The 15,432-nt window shown below is 49.3% G+C and overlaps 1 protein-coding gene across 3 annotated transcripts; it reads right to left on the bottom strand.

Moving 5' to 3' along the window:
• Positions 1-13,270: 13,270 nt before the first annotated feature.
• Positions 13,271-15,021, bottom strand: LOC136505121 (protein SOB FIVE-LIKE 5-like). Of its 3 annotated transcripts, none has more exons than XM_066500229.1 (4): positions 14,443-15,021; positions 14,218-14,328; positions 14,045-14,132; positions 13,271-13,912 (listed from the first exon to the last, which is right to left on the bottom strand). In XM_066500229.1, exons 1-4 carry the CDS (start codon positions 14,839-14,841, stop codon positions 13,863-13,865), a joined length of 648 nt encoding a protein of 215 aa, XP_066356326.1. In that variant the 5' UTR covers positions 14,842-15,021; the 3' UTR covers positions 13,271-13,862. The 3 variants fall into 3 exon arrangements, with proteins under 3 accessions (XP_066356326.1, XP_066356319.1, XP_066356332.1); XM_066500222.1 differs by having other exon boundaries at positions 13,273-13,912; positions 14,041-14,132; XM_066500235.1 differs by having other exon boundaries at positions 13,275-13,912; positions 14,049-14,132.
• Positions 15,022-15,432: the final 411 nt, after the last annotated feature.

Below are 15,432 nucleotides of genomic sequence, written 5' to 3'. Positions count from 1 at the left end.
CCGTCCATCAACACCTTGGTGAGTCGGGTGTTGCCGATGATCGGGTCGACAACAAGTGGGTACTGCCTAGGATTTGGAACATGGTCGGGGTGGTCATCCTGATCGAAGGTGATTGCTTCCCGAGACCAGTCGAGGTATCGAGGAGTGGCTACCTTAACCGAGAAGACCTCTCGATGTTCTCTCTTTCACTGATGCACCATAAGGCACACCGAGGGTCTGCCAAAGATCATGAAGACGTTGTGTACCTCGGGGAACCCTTCGTCCTTGTCGTCGTCCCGGTCGCCGGTGCCTTTCTGCTTGGTATCGTCATTGGGGAGGCCGAGCCTGGCGTAGTATCACCGTAGCATGGAGCAATCCTCGAGGGCATGCTTTACCGGGCCCTGGTGGTAAGGGCAGGGTTTCTTAAGCATGTCATCGAAGGGCCTGGGGCCCCTGGGGCCTCGAGGATTCTTGTGCTCTACGGCCATGACCAGATCGGCCTCGAGGATGGCATGCTTCCCCTAGCGACCCTTTTTCTTTCTTTTGGGGAGGTGGGGAACCGAGGCCATGGGGGCCTCATCCCTCCGCTTCCCCTTGGCGTCGTTCTCGAGGAACATGGCCCCTATAGCCTCTTAGCCCGAGGCAAAGTTGGTGGCAATGTCGAGGAGCATGGCAGCTGAGCACGGCACGTTCCGGCCTAACTCTCGGACCAAGTCTTGGTAGGTGGTGCCGGAGAGGAAAGCCTGGACGATCTCTGAGTCGCCGACACTGGGCAACTTGGTGCACTATTTAGAGAAGCACCGGATGAAGTCTTGGAGAGACTTGTCTTGTTTTTGGCGACAGCTCTTAAGGTCCCAGGAGTTTCCAAGGCGCACGTATGTGCCCTGGTAATTTCCAACGAAGATCCAAGTCATGCCAGTCGTGTATCTGAGAGGGAGGAAGATGCTCGAGCTAGGCTCACGCCGAGTCTAAAAAGAGTAAGGGGAGGTTGCGGATGATGAGCAGGTCATCATCCACACCACCTAGCTGACAAGCTAGACGGTAATCGGCAAGCCAGAGTTCGGGATTGGTCTTGCCGCTATACTTCGTGAGGTTGGCTGGTTGTCAAAACCGGGCTGGGAAATGTGCAGCGCGGATGGCTCTGCTGAAGACCCGAGGACCAGGTGGTTCAGGAGAAGGACTACGGTCCTCCTCACTATCATAATGGCCACCCTGATGTGGATGGTAGCCCCGGGCGGGCCCCTCATTGTAGTGGCGTCGTCGCCTGCTGACTACCTCATGGTCTGCCTGCACCTCGCGTTGGTTGCCGAGGCCGTTGAGCTGCAAGGGGACCCCATGGGCTGTTGGTGCCCGAGCAGGCTTGGGATGAACCGAGGCCTCCCTATCCTGCCGATGCGGTGCCAAGGGGAGGTCCGAGGCGGCTCCATGCCGCCAAGAGGCGGAACTCTCAGATGCTACACCGCGGCAGTCTTGAGGAGATCCTGGAGCTCGCCATGGACCCAATGCCCTTCCGTGGTAGAAGGCTCGGGCATTGCGTGCACTAGCATTGCTGCAGCCGTGACATTCTAGCTAGCGCGATCGAAGATTGGGGGACGATCGTCCCCTTCATCGTCGTTGATGCGGTCGTGTATGTCGCGGGCCCGCCGCCGGGCTCCTCCGCCGTCACCGTGGCCCTGCTGCTCCTGCTCGAGGGTGTTTCAGAGCTGTTGCAGAAGGAGTCGATCTTGCTTGACCTTGGCCTAAAGCTCACAGAGCTGCTCCAAGTCTAGGCGTCGAAATTGTCCGAGGGCAAGGTTCTCGTTCCATGCTGTCGGTGGGACAATGTGTGAAGGCATGGCATCGCCCATTCCCTGATGAAGCGGAGTATGGTTGCCTACCCCCTCATTCTCGTCGCCCTTGCTTGGCATCCCAAGTCCCACGTGGAAGCACTCACGAGTGGGATCGTAAGTACCTTCATCGTCAGAATCGGAGTAGCCAAAGCAATAGTCACTTGCGGCCAAGAAGCGGCGCATGGCTTCATGGTCATGGAGGTCGGAGAAGTTCACTCCAGCCCATGCCTCATCCTCCTCCGAGGAGTCAGCGTGGGTGTGGGTCAACGCGGTGGTGTCAAATTCGAGAGCGAAGCGCTGGCAGCGCCCTGAGAGATCCGCGTGAGCGGAAGCGTAGGCGTAAGCATAAGAGGTGGCCGCATTTCTCAACCCGAAGGGGTATGGAGATGGTGCCATCGCCGGGCTCTGCTCCACCAGAGTTGGCTCCTTAGGGAGTGGTGGGGCGGAGCTTGATGTCGGGGTGTCGCCAGGTGCCACCAGTGTTTTTCCCTTGTCCAGGCTCAGGCTAGATAGGTCCCCATCCAGGGACCTTGCGCCAACAGCTGGTTGTAGGATACTGGCGAAGAGCGGCGAGTCGCCCTGGGTTCACGTAGCATCGGGGTGATCCTACTCGCGTCGTGCCCGGCGAGCGCGGCGAGAGCGGCTGCCTGGGTGCCGCCTACACCTGGGCTACCGGTGCGTGACGTCATCGTCGACAAGCGGGGCTCGGGGTGTGAGGAGTACCATGTCGTACTCGTGCCCTAGAGACATGAACTCTAGGCTCCCAAACTAGACCACCGTGCCGAGATGCAGCGGTCGTACGGGGTCTGCCATCCGGAACTTGTTGGGATGACGAAACTGACACGCAGACGCCCCTACCTGGCGTGCCAACTATCGGTGTTTCAGACAGGGGGAACCTCAACCAACTAGTAAATTTGTACTGCATGTTCCTGATCCTAGATGGTGATGCAAAGAGACACAAGGTTTATACTGGTTCGGGCAATCGGTGCCCTACATCCAGTCCGAGAGATCGATCTTGTATTCCTTGCATCGAAGTGCTTGTAGTAGGGGGGTTACAAGCTAGGTGAGAGAGGGAGCTAGTCCTAGGTCTCGGCGTGGAGTGATGCAGACTGCTTGAGACATTGCTCTCAGGTAGTAGGGAAGTGTGTGTGTGTCACAGGGTGTTTCTTTGGTGGGTGCATGTGTCCCCCCTAGAAATGGCTCAAGTCCTTTCCTTTTATAGTTGAAGGGAGGACCAGAGTAGTACGCGTGCTAACTATACGGCGTCGTGCGAATGGAGGCGGCGTGTCCATGCCCTGTAGCCTGTTGCTGTGGCGGCATGGTTGTCGGAGTGGTCCGTCCTTGAAGCGCTAGGGCGACGTGCTGGTCACATCTGATCCTGTGCATCATGGGAGCTCTAGGGCTACCTCGAAGCGGGTGTGGCGGTCAGTGTGTGGGTCGCTGTGGGTTGACTGCGCGCGAGGCCAAGGCTCGGTTGGTGCCGAGGCCGAACCATGGTAGGGGTCTTGGCAAACATGAATCTCAAGATGGCAGAGGCCCTGATGTAGGGTCCGAGGCTCGGAGGGAGCGGTCGGTTTGGTACGCTGGTTTGGAGGTGATGATGACCCAGGCCAGACTTCCCATGCCACGTTGTCTTCGGGGCGGGTGTTACAGGACACAGCGTAGCGCCGGCACTGATCGTGGGCACAGCGCCAGAACACAGTAGCCGGTAATCCCCGCCATGCCTTGTTTTAGCCGGTATGGTGTTGATGCGACTCCTTGTCCCATCGGCCACTCCGTGGTGTCGAGCCGTCGTCCGGCTGAGATTGCGGGAGTGGTTAACGCATTAATAGGACGTGACATGCTGTCGAGAGGACTGGTCGAGGCGGGAGCGATGGGTTATTGACAAGCCAGCCTCGGGCGATACGGAGAATAGCTATCTCATTCGAGGCTGTACGCATGGGGCCTCGGGCGAGACGGAGATTGGGATCCTTGCCGAGGCCTCTCATGAGAGGCCTCGCACGAGGCAGAGATTTCGTCAGGGTGTCGAGACCTCCCGTGCGAGGCCTCAAGCGAGGCGGAGAGCCGGTGGGTTTGGACGGGGCTGGTGGTGAACCCATGACTTACCTTCTGGCTTTGTCGTTGACGGGATTTAAGTGATTCTTTTGGTGGACGCTCGGGGTACCCTATTTTATGGTACCCAACATGAGTACTCAGTCCTAGGCGCTCCTAGGTGTTTTTCTAGATGTTTTGGCAATATAGCCATAAATTATATATATATTATGTATATAACTATATATATGTATATAACTACTATATATGAGTCACAGTAAGTATAAAAAAGAGGGCTAGTAGACATATCTGATTCCTAGCTGGCTTACTCTTGCATGTTCCTAGCTCCTGCAACACATTTTGATAGCTATTAGTTAGTAAATTAGTCAATAGACAACTAGCTGTTCATAAAAAAATAAAAAACACTAAGTTGTGACTTATCTGGATGATTTCAGCAGCCTCCTATCCATGAGCACACCATATCAGCAGCTAGTAATTACAATACAAGTGGATAGGACAGTAATACAAGTGCACAACACAATTTATAAATAAAGGACAACACAAGCACATAGTTCTTAGTTCAGGTCTCACAAATCACAAAAGAAGACACACAGACACAAAGTGACACAGCTGCAGTTCATAAGACCAGGGCATCACAAAAGGCTTCACTACTAGATGGAGATGGTCCAGATCATATTTCTTCTTCACTGTAGTACACATCCTCATCGTCATACTCTTCTTCTTCAAACTCAAATTCTTCTCCTTCATAGAGCTCCCTCACTCTTGCACTTCTACGCAGCTCAAGCTGTTCATCTGCTCCCACTGCCTCTCCAATGACAGACCAAGGTATCCCTATACCTTCCATCTCATCTTCCTCCCCATCTCTAAAGTCAACTAATGCACAATCATCCCCACCCTCTTGGAGAAAACCTTGAGCTTCAGTTGTATCACTAGACAAGAGAACATCAATGATTTTGTTTGACTTGATCTTTTCTCTCTTACTAAGCAGCTTGGAGTTGAATTAGATATACACCAGCTTGTTGAGGTGGGTTGTAGTAAGCCTATTCCTCTTCTTAGTGTGCATCTACAATTTAAAAAGAGCATTCTCAATTCTATAATTTAATTGTAAAGCTGCTAAAACTGAAATGTTCATAATAGATAGGTACTAACCCCTTCAAACCCACTCCAATTTCTTTCACAACCAGATGAGCTTGATGTCAAAGATAGGATCCTTGTAGCCATCTTCTGTAAAGCTGGTGTTTCATATCTATAGTCTCCACCATGATGCTGAAATAAAAAAACACCTCTATTAGTTTAGAAAACAGCAAACAACAAACAGCCATGAGCCATGCAAGCTTATAGGAAGTACCTCTACCTGGGTTGTAATCAAAGTTTTCAAAAGTCCTAGCAAGCTTCTTGCTAAAGGGTCCTTCTCTATTCTGAAACTTCTTTAGTTCAATGTTGGCAGCCCGATGTTGCATGTCCTCATCATGATAATAAAATTTCTCAACATAGGCTATAAACCCTTCTGATATTTTGGGCTAATCAAAGATTGATGGGTCACTACAGCTATAGTGAGGATTCAGCAAATAGGCTGTCAAATGCAATGGAGAATCAAGTCTTCCATTCATCTTCTTGTCAATAACAGCTATTACATCCTTGAATCGAGCCTCAACATTTCCAAAGGCCTCTTTGATCTGTCTCTTTGCCTTTAGTAGTTCTCCATAAAGGAAACCCATGGATGGCCTTACATCCCCATCAACCAAACGGAGAACTTTGACTAATGGCTCAAAAACAGTCAATGTTAGCTTCACATCCTTCCAAAAGCTTGGACTCTAATAGTTGATGTTGCCTCTTTTCCTTTCTTTGATTTCACATCCTTCAATGAGTCCCACCTACTATGAACCACCATCCTCCTTAACTGGTCCTTCTTCTCTTGCATGCTACTCAAAGTGAGAAAGTTTGAAGCAAACCTAGTCACTCCTGGCCTCACTACCTCTTTCCCATCTGTGAAGTATCTCAAGCACTCCAATGTCCTTGTGTGGCCATATACAAATATGGTAAATGCTTTTGCTTGGTCAACCACTTTCTTGAATCGAGTCATGTTGCCAATTCCTTGGAGCATAAGGTTGATTGTGTGAGCTGCACAAGAGGTCCAAAATATGTGTGGTCTCTTCTCTTCCAATAGCCTCTTTGCTCTCATGTTGTTAGAGGCATTGTCAGTCACTACTTGCACCACATTGTCTGGACCAATCTCTTCAATTGCTTTGTCCACAAGATCAAAGATGACCTCACTGGCATGTGAGACATGTGACATCTCCTTAGAGCTGATGAAGGAGGTTCCATCAGCACAATTGGTGCACAGATTCATTATGCATCTCCTCTTCCTAGCTGACCAAGCATCAGTCATAATAGAACACCCATTTTTCATCTTCTCGACTTCATGCTCCTACAGCAAACTCTAGGTTCTTTCATATTCTTCTTCCAGCAACTTCCCTCGCAGTGCATCCTGAGTTGGAGGTACAAGTCCTGGACCAAACTGTCCAATTGCTTCGCACATTTGCTTGAACTCATCATTATCACATGCATTGAAAGCAATTCCTACCAACACAACATTGAAAGAAGCATAATTAGTGTTCAGTATAGGAAAACAACATCTAATGAACTTTGAAATGTAAAAACAACATAGTATACTAGCAATTTACCATGTGTATAGGCCCATCTTGCAATGTACTTATGCACCTCATTGGTTCTTTCTTTCCAAAGTTCCTTGTTCAGCTGTTGTTGCTTCAAAGAATCAGACTTGGTAGCTTTAGGATCAATAGCACGTGTCTATTTGTCAATGGGTCCTAATTTGTGGGGCTATGAACTTCCAACACAGATGACTTCATCTAAATCTGTTCCAACCCTAGATACATGAACTTCCTCTCTAATTTCTAGCTCACGAACAGTCTTCTCCTCCCTCTTCCTTTTTGCATCAGCTAGTGCCTTCTTGCACTTCTCTTTAGCCTCCATAGCCTGTGGTGTTCTTGCTGTGCATTTCTTTACATTCTTTCCTTCACGAGCCAAATGCTCCTTCAATCTATGAATCCCTCCTCTCATCTCCTTGTCACAGAGCTTGCATCTCACCTTGTCCTTGTTGCTAGCATCAACAAGAACACCATATTCCCATCCAACATCATCTGAGTTCCTTTTCAGGAGATTAGTTGCCTCAGTTCCTGTTGCATCTGGTGTAGAAACACCTTGTTCTGTCGACATCCTACATTCAAATTCAAGAGTTCACCAATGAACTGTAGTATAGAGAACAGGGAACAGAGCATGCACATTAGACATTCAGTAAACTGCAACTGCAATCATTCAATAGGAACAGAGCATGCACATTAGATATTCAGTAGGTAAACTGCAACTGCAATCAAAACTGAAATTATTGGAAGACTTCACCAAACAAACACATTTTTACTGTTAACTAATGATGACAGCAGCAGTAGTCTCATATTCAGTAGACTCATTTAGTAAACAAAAGACTTCACTGAACAAACACATGTAGATTCAGTCATACAGGGGAGATGAGCAGGGGAGGAGCTGCCGGCATGGGAGGGAAGAGGAGCATGGGAGGGAAGGGAGCTCACCTTGGGGACTTGGGGGGCCGGCGAGGAGGGGTTCCAGTCGAGGACGAGCAGGACGACGGCGGCGAGTCGACAACAAGTAGGACCGGCGGCGCGCGAGTCGGGGACGAGCAGGGGATAAGCTTGGACGAGCAGGGGAGGAGTAGAGGAGGAGCAGGACCGGCGAGAGGAGCAGGACCAGCGGGGAGGAGGTCATTCGGCGGGATGGACCTCGCCCGACGAGGAGGACCGGCGGCAGGGATGACCAAATCTTACGCGGGGATGAGCGAATGGCGCCGCGCTCCCTTCTAATCCTCCCGCGCCTGGGTCTTGTGGCCACGCGCGGGCCTGGCTGCGTGGGAATTCCTCCCGCGCTCCGATTTGGCGCGCCAAAATTGGCCGCCCTCGAGCTTGCGCTCATCTCGCGCGCCTACACTCCACGTCCGCGCCCGCCTAGCGCGCCTCCGCGCCGCCTAGCGCCGCCTAGCACCGCGATGCACGAGTATGCCCCTTGTCGCGGCGACGGGCTTCGCCCAGCGACTAGGCGCGCGCAGTCGCCGAGTAGTCGCAGCCTAGCTGAACTTTGAGCAAATTTAGTCCCTCTTTTGGATCAATGAAAAAATAGAGGAATCCTAGTGGATCGAAAATTTTATAGAAAAATTTCCTTTGAAGCTGTTTGGAACAAAGGATTGAGTTCCTATAGATCGTATGAAGTTCCTATGGAATGGCGTATTTTATAGGAATTTTGTAGAAGTTCTACCAAGAAGATGAAACTTATGAAAAGTTTCTTTTTGTCGCTCTCTCATCGAATTTATTTTTATGTGCTCTATTCAAACAATCAATCTTATAGTTTTGTTTCTATGTTTTCTCAATCCATAGATTTTAAGATGTTAGGATATTTTATTTCTATGTTTTTATAATCCGGGGTTCTAAAGAGTCCCTTAGGCGTAGTACAGTTACTAAAAATAGGAAGATATAGGTCCACTTTGGTAAGAGAAACTGAAGGCAAGTACAATTTTTTGGTAAGAAAATTTTTGTTGAACCGTAACAATCTCATGGCTTGTACAATTTGTGTTGTAATAATGTGGACATCTGTCACATGGATTGTTATAGACTAGGCCTCTTTCTGGATTATGGATAAAATTACAATAATCTTGATTATGAATTGTACTTCCTCCATTCTAAATTATAAGTTGTTTTTTTTCTAATTGCATAGCTTTTATTGTATATTTTAACTAGCCTATATTTAGGTGCATAGAGTAACAATATAACTAAAACAATTAGATTAACTTATAATTTAGAACAGAGAGAGTAATAATCTAGATTATTTCAATCTCTAGATTGTATAGGTGGATTACTATTAATTGGAGTACAAATGATCTATAATCTTGGGAAAAAAACATATTTGAGATAAATTGTAGGACTACAGCAATCTAATGGTTTATTGTCATAATCAAATCCATGATTTGAGGTGTTTGGATCACCTTTGCATTATTTTATCTTGTGTCTAAAGGAGCAGAAGCCTTTTTGAAAAACGTTTGGTAAAATGACTTATCATGTTTTGGCTCCTTTGATGGTCGATATTAAAAAGGTTATTTTGCACCACGTTTACATGGAAGAGTTAGCACAAAATGTGTCATGAGAATAAAGAAAAATGTTTCAAGCAAAAGAGAATTTCCATAGTTGTATTTCTAAATAAAAATATTAACTTTTAGTCAAAAATTAAAATATAATCATGTTTGATCTTATTTTATTCCATTAATTATAAATAACATCATGGTCAAAACAGATTTAGAAATGGATACATGGTTTAGAAGAAAATTGCTTTTCAAAATTTCAAAACCGCACTATTTGTGCACGTGCATCCGTTTCCAACAACTTTCATTTACTACACCAGCCGCTTTTGTTCAGAATAGAGGCATTCAATGTAAAGTAATTGCGATATGGAGGAGCATAGGGAAGCACCTGCATCTACACTCCACGCTGCACGGTGATGATTGACAACACGAGTGCACGGCGCATGATGCCTGAAACTGCATGCTCGGCGCCAGCATGACTGGCGCCGAGCTTCCTGCAATGTCACCTTCCACGTTCGCCCTAGTCCAGGAGCTCGGCGCCAGAGACGCTGGTGCCGAGACGTGTCAGCTCGGCGCCAACATCGATGACGCCGAGCTAAAAGTTCATATTTTGAAATATTTCATTCAGGGCATTATTTGTGAGAAACTTAAAAAAAAAAAGTTAAAAAGTACAAAAAAAAAAAAAAAAAAATCGGCCTGTTGCGTGCGGTCTTGCGGAAACCGCCACCTCAGGCTCCCGGCCTGTGGCCTGTCCCTGACGCGGTGACGCCGGCCACTGGCTGCGAATGCGATCGCCCCCGCTGGTCGCCACATTATGCCGTCCCGTCTTTTTTTTTTTTTTTTTTTTTTGCGCCTCCGTCCCGTCTTATATTCTCGTCTAGTCTCGTCGATCGCGCTCGTTAGCGTTAGGCCACCCTGGTTCTGAGAGTGACCATGCCTGCGAGGTGCCGTGTGCTAGCACATCACGCGAACGGCATAGTGTAGTGCACCCTACAGCTCTGCTCTTGTTTCCCGTTGAGGCGTTGACTCTTTCCCACCTGCTCTGAATTTTACTTTACGGACTTGTGCATGCATGCACCCGGATATATATATATATATATATATATATATATATATATATATATATATATATATATATATATATATATATATATATATATATATATATATATATATATATATATATAGGGAGAGACTATTCAGCAGCCGGCTACAAAATAAGTTATTCTGTAGCCACCTTTATTTACCATAATTTTATATACTAATTTACCATAATGTCAATACATATTTACGATAGTTGGGTTACTATAACACATGGGAATATTTACCATAACGTTATAGTAAACCACTTAGTAAGGAGTTACTGTAAATCTCGTAAATTAACATAGTAATTATCGTAACTCAAAGTGGCTACAGAATAAGTTATTCTATGGCCAGCTACAGAATAGTATATATATATATATATATATATATATATATATATATATATATATATATATATATATATATATATATATATAGCTGGCTATAAAATAACTTATTCTGTAGCCATTTTGAGTTATGATAATTACTATGTTAATTTATGAGATTATAGTAACTCCATACTAAGTGGTTTACTATAATGTTATAGTAAATATCTTTATGTGTTATAATAACCCAACTATCGTAAATATGTATTGACATTATCGTAAATTAGTATATAAAATTATCGTAAATGAAGGTGGCTACGGAATAACTTATTTTATAGCTGGCTACTGAATATATTCTCCCTCTCTCTCTCTTTATATATATATATATATATATATATATATATATATATATATATATATATATATATATATATATATATATATATATATATATATATAAACCTTTCAAAAAAAAAGGTTTTGCTATATATCAGGCGCCTGAATTTTTTGTTTATTTTTTCAGGCGACGAATCTCAACCCTTGAATAGGAAACGGACGCTCCAGATTTGATTGTGTCATATTCGTCTTCTTCCTTAGGATCCTGCTCCCGCTCCATCGCACTCCTGCCGCCGCCGCCCCGCCGTGGCACGGTAGCATCTCGCCGAAGCTCCGCCGCCACGGCCGCGGCAACGGAGCTCCAGCAAGACTGTACCGCGCCCACGGCGGCCTCCCTCTTCCCCTTCCTCCACCCGCCGCCGCTTTCTTCTCCAACTCTAACGAATGACCACGACTCCCCCACCACGAGCTGGCCCCGCCGCCTCCACTGCCACTAGGGCCCCAAATCGCCCGACCGCCGTCCCCACCGCTTGGCCTGCCTACCTCCCGGGGCCCCTTCTTTTTTCTAAGTTCGTCGGAGTTGAGAGAGAGAGAGGAGAAGCTCGCTAGAACCTTAACTCACAGATCTAGGAGGAGGAGGAGGAACCGCCTACCTCGCCGGCGCCGCCGCCACCGGATGGGACAGAGGGAGGAGCTTCATAGGGAGGAGCACAAGCGCATCGGGGCGCATGGGGAGCGTGCGTGGGCAAGGCCCGGGCGTCGTCGCCCGAAGCTTTCCTTAATCTCAGGCATTTGAGACGTAGGAAATGTGCAAAAAAAAGGTACTCCCTTCGTCCCAAAAAAATATGATCCCGTGGTTTAAATCTTGTCCCAAAACATGTAAATCTAGGTTGGAGATAAGCTTTATGGTGGGACCTAGCAATAAAAAATACACATGCAATTGAAAAATCATGTTAACTCTACACTTCTAGTGAAAATTCTAGATGGTTCTTTTGAGTTTCATGTGTGTTGAGAAGGAGACAGTAAGGGCACATACGTAATTTTATATATTCACTAACCTGGCCTTGAAAAAAGATTTTACGTGTTTTGTGGGACGGAGGGTGTATTAATAGCGAAACTGTAAATATATTCCCTCACCAACAGGATGGCAGATGTGGTATGGGTATAGTACAGCAGCGGAGCGGAGCAGCAGGAGTATGTTCTCAACTGTAGTAGCGGGCATAACGAAAGATGCTTACCACTTCCTGCAAGGCTGCAAAGGCAACGCAATTTTCAAGTCGGCTCGCCGTGTCATGCCCCGTGAGGGTACATCGGTTTCGATGTATAAATATCGATCGGTCTTGCCAAACAAATGGTCGGAGCCGGGCCGGTGACGAGGCTCGCTCGAGAGCCGTGGGGCGGATCGGCCTCGGCGGCGGCGCCGGGCGTTGCGGCAGGTGGCGTCCGGCGCACGGATCGAGCTGCCGGGCTGAGGCCGAGCACGCACTTGGCCGCTGGCGACGGCCAACGGAGGCTGGAGGCCCGGGCATGCCGCGCGGCTCGCTGGAGGCTGGAGCGCAGCGCCGTGCGCGCAGGCAGGCAGGCAGGCAGGGCCGCAGGGGTCGCAGTTACGCAGCACCGCGCCTGTCGCCGGTTTGTAGCTTACCGCAACCGTGCACCGAGCCACGGGACCTCGCGCGGACACAAGTACTCGCCGCGCACATGCCGCTCCCCGACGCTTTAAAGAATTGGCCAGAGAGATCTTGTGCTGGAGCTGAGCAGTACGGCGGTGTTTGGTTAGGTCACATTAAATATTTAGATATTAATAAAGAGTGTTAAATATAGATTAATTATAAAACTAATTATATAGATGGAGGTTAATTTGCGAGACGATTTTTAAGCCTAATTAATATATCATTAGCACATGTTTACTATAGTAATAAGTTGTTAAATCATGAACTAATTATGCTTAAAAGATTTATCTCGCAAATTAGTCGTAAGATATGTAATTAATTTTATAATTAGTCTATATTTAATACTCTATATATATATATGTCTAAATATTCGATGAGGTAGACACACACTACTCGGATACGCTCCCCCTTCGGCAAGTCGCCATTGCTTTCGAATCACCACTGTAGCCTCGATCGCCTCTGCCAGCTTGGCATCGACTGGGATCTGGGGGCCTCGAACCGTGCCGCTTCCGTTTGGGAGGATCACACACGACAAAAGACACGCATGGCCACTACCACTAGCTAGGGAGTACTATCAATGAGTATTTTTTTCCTAGGGGAGAAAAAGAAAATGGTCGCTATATATGCCGACTACTAGTAAAGAAGACCCAAACAAATGGTGGCACGAAGGAAATCTGAAGGCCTTGTTGTTTAGTGGCGCCGTGCGCGGGGGCTTTTAGAGGTCCAGGCTGGTCCTAAGATCATTTCGCGGATAATGACACTCCCGTTGGTTGGTTGGCCGGCATTCATGGTGCGAGTTGTGCGCTGAATCTTCTGTTGCAAATATCTAGAAGTGTGAGCAGTAGATGGTTCGATCGATCGAGGGCACGGATCCGCCGGCCGGTTGACGTCAACGTTCGCCAAACAGGGACAGCGCTGCGCAGGCTATTCCTACTGACTCCTACTGACTTCCGGGAGAGGATCTGAGGATCATGCACATACTACAACACACAGTGACAAAAGCCGCGAGGTGCAAAAGGGATTTCACGTCGGCGCGCATGTTTTTGTTTTTGTTTTGTTTTGTTTTGCCTCAGGTTGTTGTTTCCCACTGCAATGACAGCTAAAAAGTGGGAGACTAACAGGCGCAGATAGGGAGGAACAACAGCGCAAACAGGCGCAGAGAGCCACAGTGGAAAATACACACAAGGGACATGGGGAGAGAGGTGGCAAAGCAGGTGGGGATTAATGGACGCAACGCAAGGGAAGATCTCTTGGAGGTCTGGAGAACAGGAGAAGATTTGCAAACGCACTCGTCGAGCCTGCCTCCCTCCCTGCCTGCTCATCTCTTATGGCTTCCACGGACAGGGACAGGGACAGAACAGAGCCGCCGAGCAAGCCACGGACATCCTTCACTCCAACCGGCATCGGCAGTCACCACCTTCGATCAACACGCGGCAGTCACCACCTCTTCTTCTCCGACGCATCTCTGCACACCTGCAGAAATGTTTTCTTTTGGTAAGCTTAGATATACAAATCCAGCAAGGATGGTGGCTATACATATGACAGTTTGTCTGAACAAGAAACAGAGCAGCGCGCTGGAACCGGAACGAATGCTCACTCACTCACTCACCTGTCTTCTGGGCATCGGCTTGACGGGAGCCGGGGAGTACTGCATTTGCATGTAGCCGCTCAAAGCAGCTCCATTTAAGGGAGCCTGCAAGAATAGGAAAATGCAGAGCCAAATTAGTCGGCACCGTAAGCGAGACCTTGATGTCGGGCATGAGCAGTGAGTGGCGCACCTTGAATCCCGTCGTGGTGGAGAAGGCGTAGGAGAAGTCGGCGGCATTGCCGATCTCTGTCATCCGGGCGTCGGCGCCGCCATAGCCATTGTCCTCCCCCGAGTTCATCGCCTGCAAATTAAGAAGCAAACGCGTCGTCACTAATCACGAAGGACAGGGGGACGGATTGGAAACACGATGCGTACGCGCAGCGCATGTGCACGCCACGTACTCCTAGCTACCTACCTTGGAGTAGCCAAAGAAGGCCGGTGAGCTGGCCGTGTCCTCAAGCAGGGACGCGGCGGCGGCCCTCTTGCTCTGCCGCCTCGCCGCGGCGGTCGTCTCCTCCCGCCTCCCTCTCCTCTCCGCATTGGCGTGCACCGCGGCGGCCCCACCTTCGACGTCGTTGCCGGCGGAGCTCTGCTGGCGCGGGCCGGAGGAGGCGTCGGAGATCATAGACAGGTCCTCCTCCTCCGAGTAGTCGCAGTAGTACGGCTGCCGCGCCTTGCCGTGATGGAACCGAGCGGTGCCGCAGGAGTAGGAGGAAGTGTGGTCGTCGAGGTAGGTTGTCCAGCCGGACTGGCAGCCGCTGCTGCACTCGGAGCTCGCCGCCGCCGTCGCCGTCGCCAGCTCCTCCTCGTCCATTCCCTCTCCCACCGCACAGCTGCCGGCCCTCGAACAATGCCACACGCCGCGGCGTCCCTGCCTGTCTGTCTACGCTCTCTACTACGCTCCCACCCGTCCACCACCCCTAACGAATCCCTCACGAGCGAGCGAGCGAGCTGCAGTGGTCAAGTAGACTAATTAGAGTAGCGGCAGTACACGAGCGGTGTTGTGTTGTGTTGTGTTAGCGCCGGGGGTACTGCTAAAGTAGTAGGAGGCGGAGGAGAGCCGCCTGCGGAAGACGGTAGGCCCCACACCGGGCGTGGCAGCCTCACTGACAGGTGGGGAGACGTGGCGTGAGGCCTGGCGTCGGCGAGGAAGAGGCGGAGCGGGGAGCGAGGACGTGCGGGACAGCGAAGCAAGGGCCAAGGGGACGACGGGACGGAACCCCGTGGCGGGGGCGTACGCAACTGTTACATGTGGTCCGGGCGAATCCCGTGACGGGGGGCAACGGCGGAGCGGGAGCGGGCGCGCCTCGCCAGACGCCACGCGTTCCGGTCGGGCTCGGCCTCGTCTGACTCCGGCGTCCCGCCCAGCCCAGCCGTACGCCCGCCGCCCGCCGGGTCGCGCCAC

This window comes from Miscanthus floridulus, chromosome 1 (assembly GCF_019320115.1).
Source record: "Miscanthus floridulus cultivar M001 chromosome 1, ASM1932011v1, whole genome shotgun sequence".
Taxonomy (NCBI): domain Eukaryota; kingdom Viridiplantae; phylum Streptophyta; class Magnoliopsida; order Poales; family Poaceae; genus Miscanthus; species Miscanthus floridulus.
Note: the sequence above shows the minus strand (reverse complement) of the source record. Positions and strands in the feature narration are given on the sequence as shown.

What these genes read in the sequence shown, in the direction of transcription:
- LOC136505121 (XM_066500222.1), bottom strand. Translation starts at nt 14,841, where the DNA reads ATGGACGAGGAGGAGCTGGCGACGGCGACGGCGGCGGCGAGCTCCGAG. An exon ending in CCTTCTTTGGCTACTCCAAG is followed by an intron (nt 14,329 to 14,442) that starts GTAGGTAGCTAG and finishes CTTAATTTGCAG; the next exon opens with GCGATGAACTCGGGGGAGGA. An exon ending in CCCAGAAGACAGGTGAGTGA is followed by an intron (nt 13,913 to 14,040) that starts GTGAGTGAGCAT and finishes ACATTTCTGCAG; the next exon opens with GTGTGCAGAGATGCGTCGGA.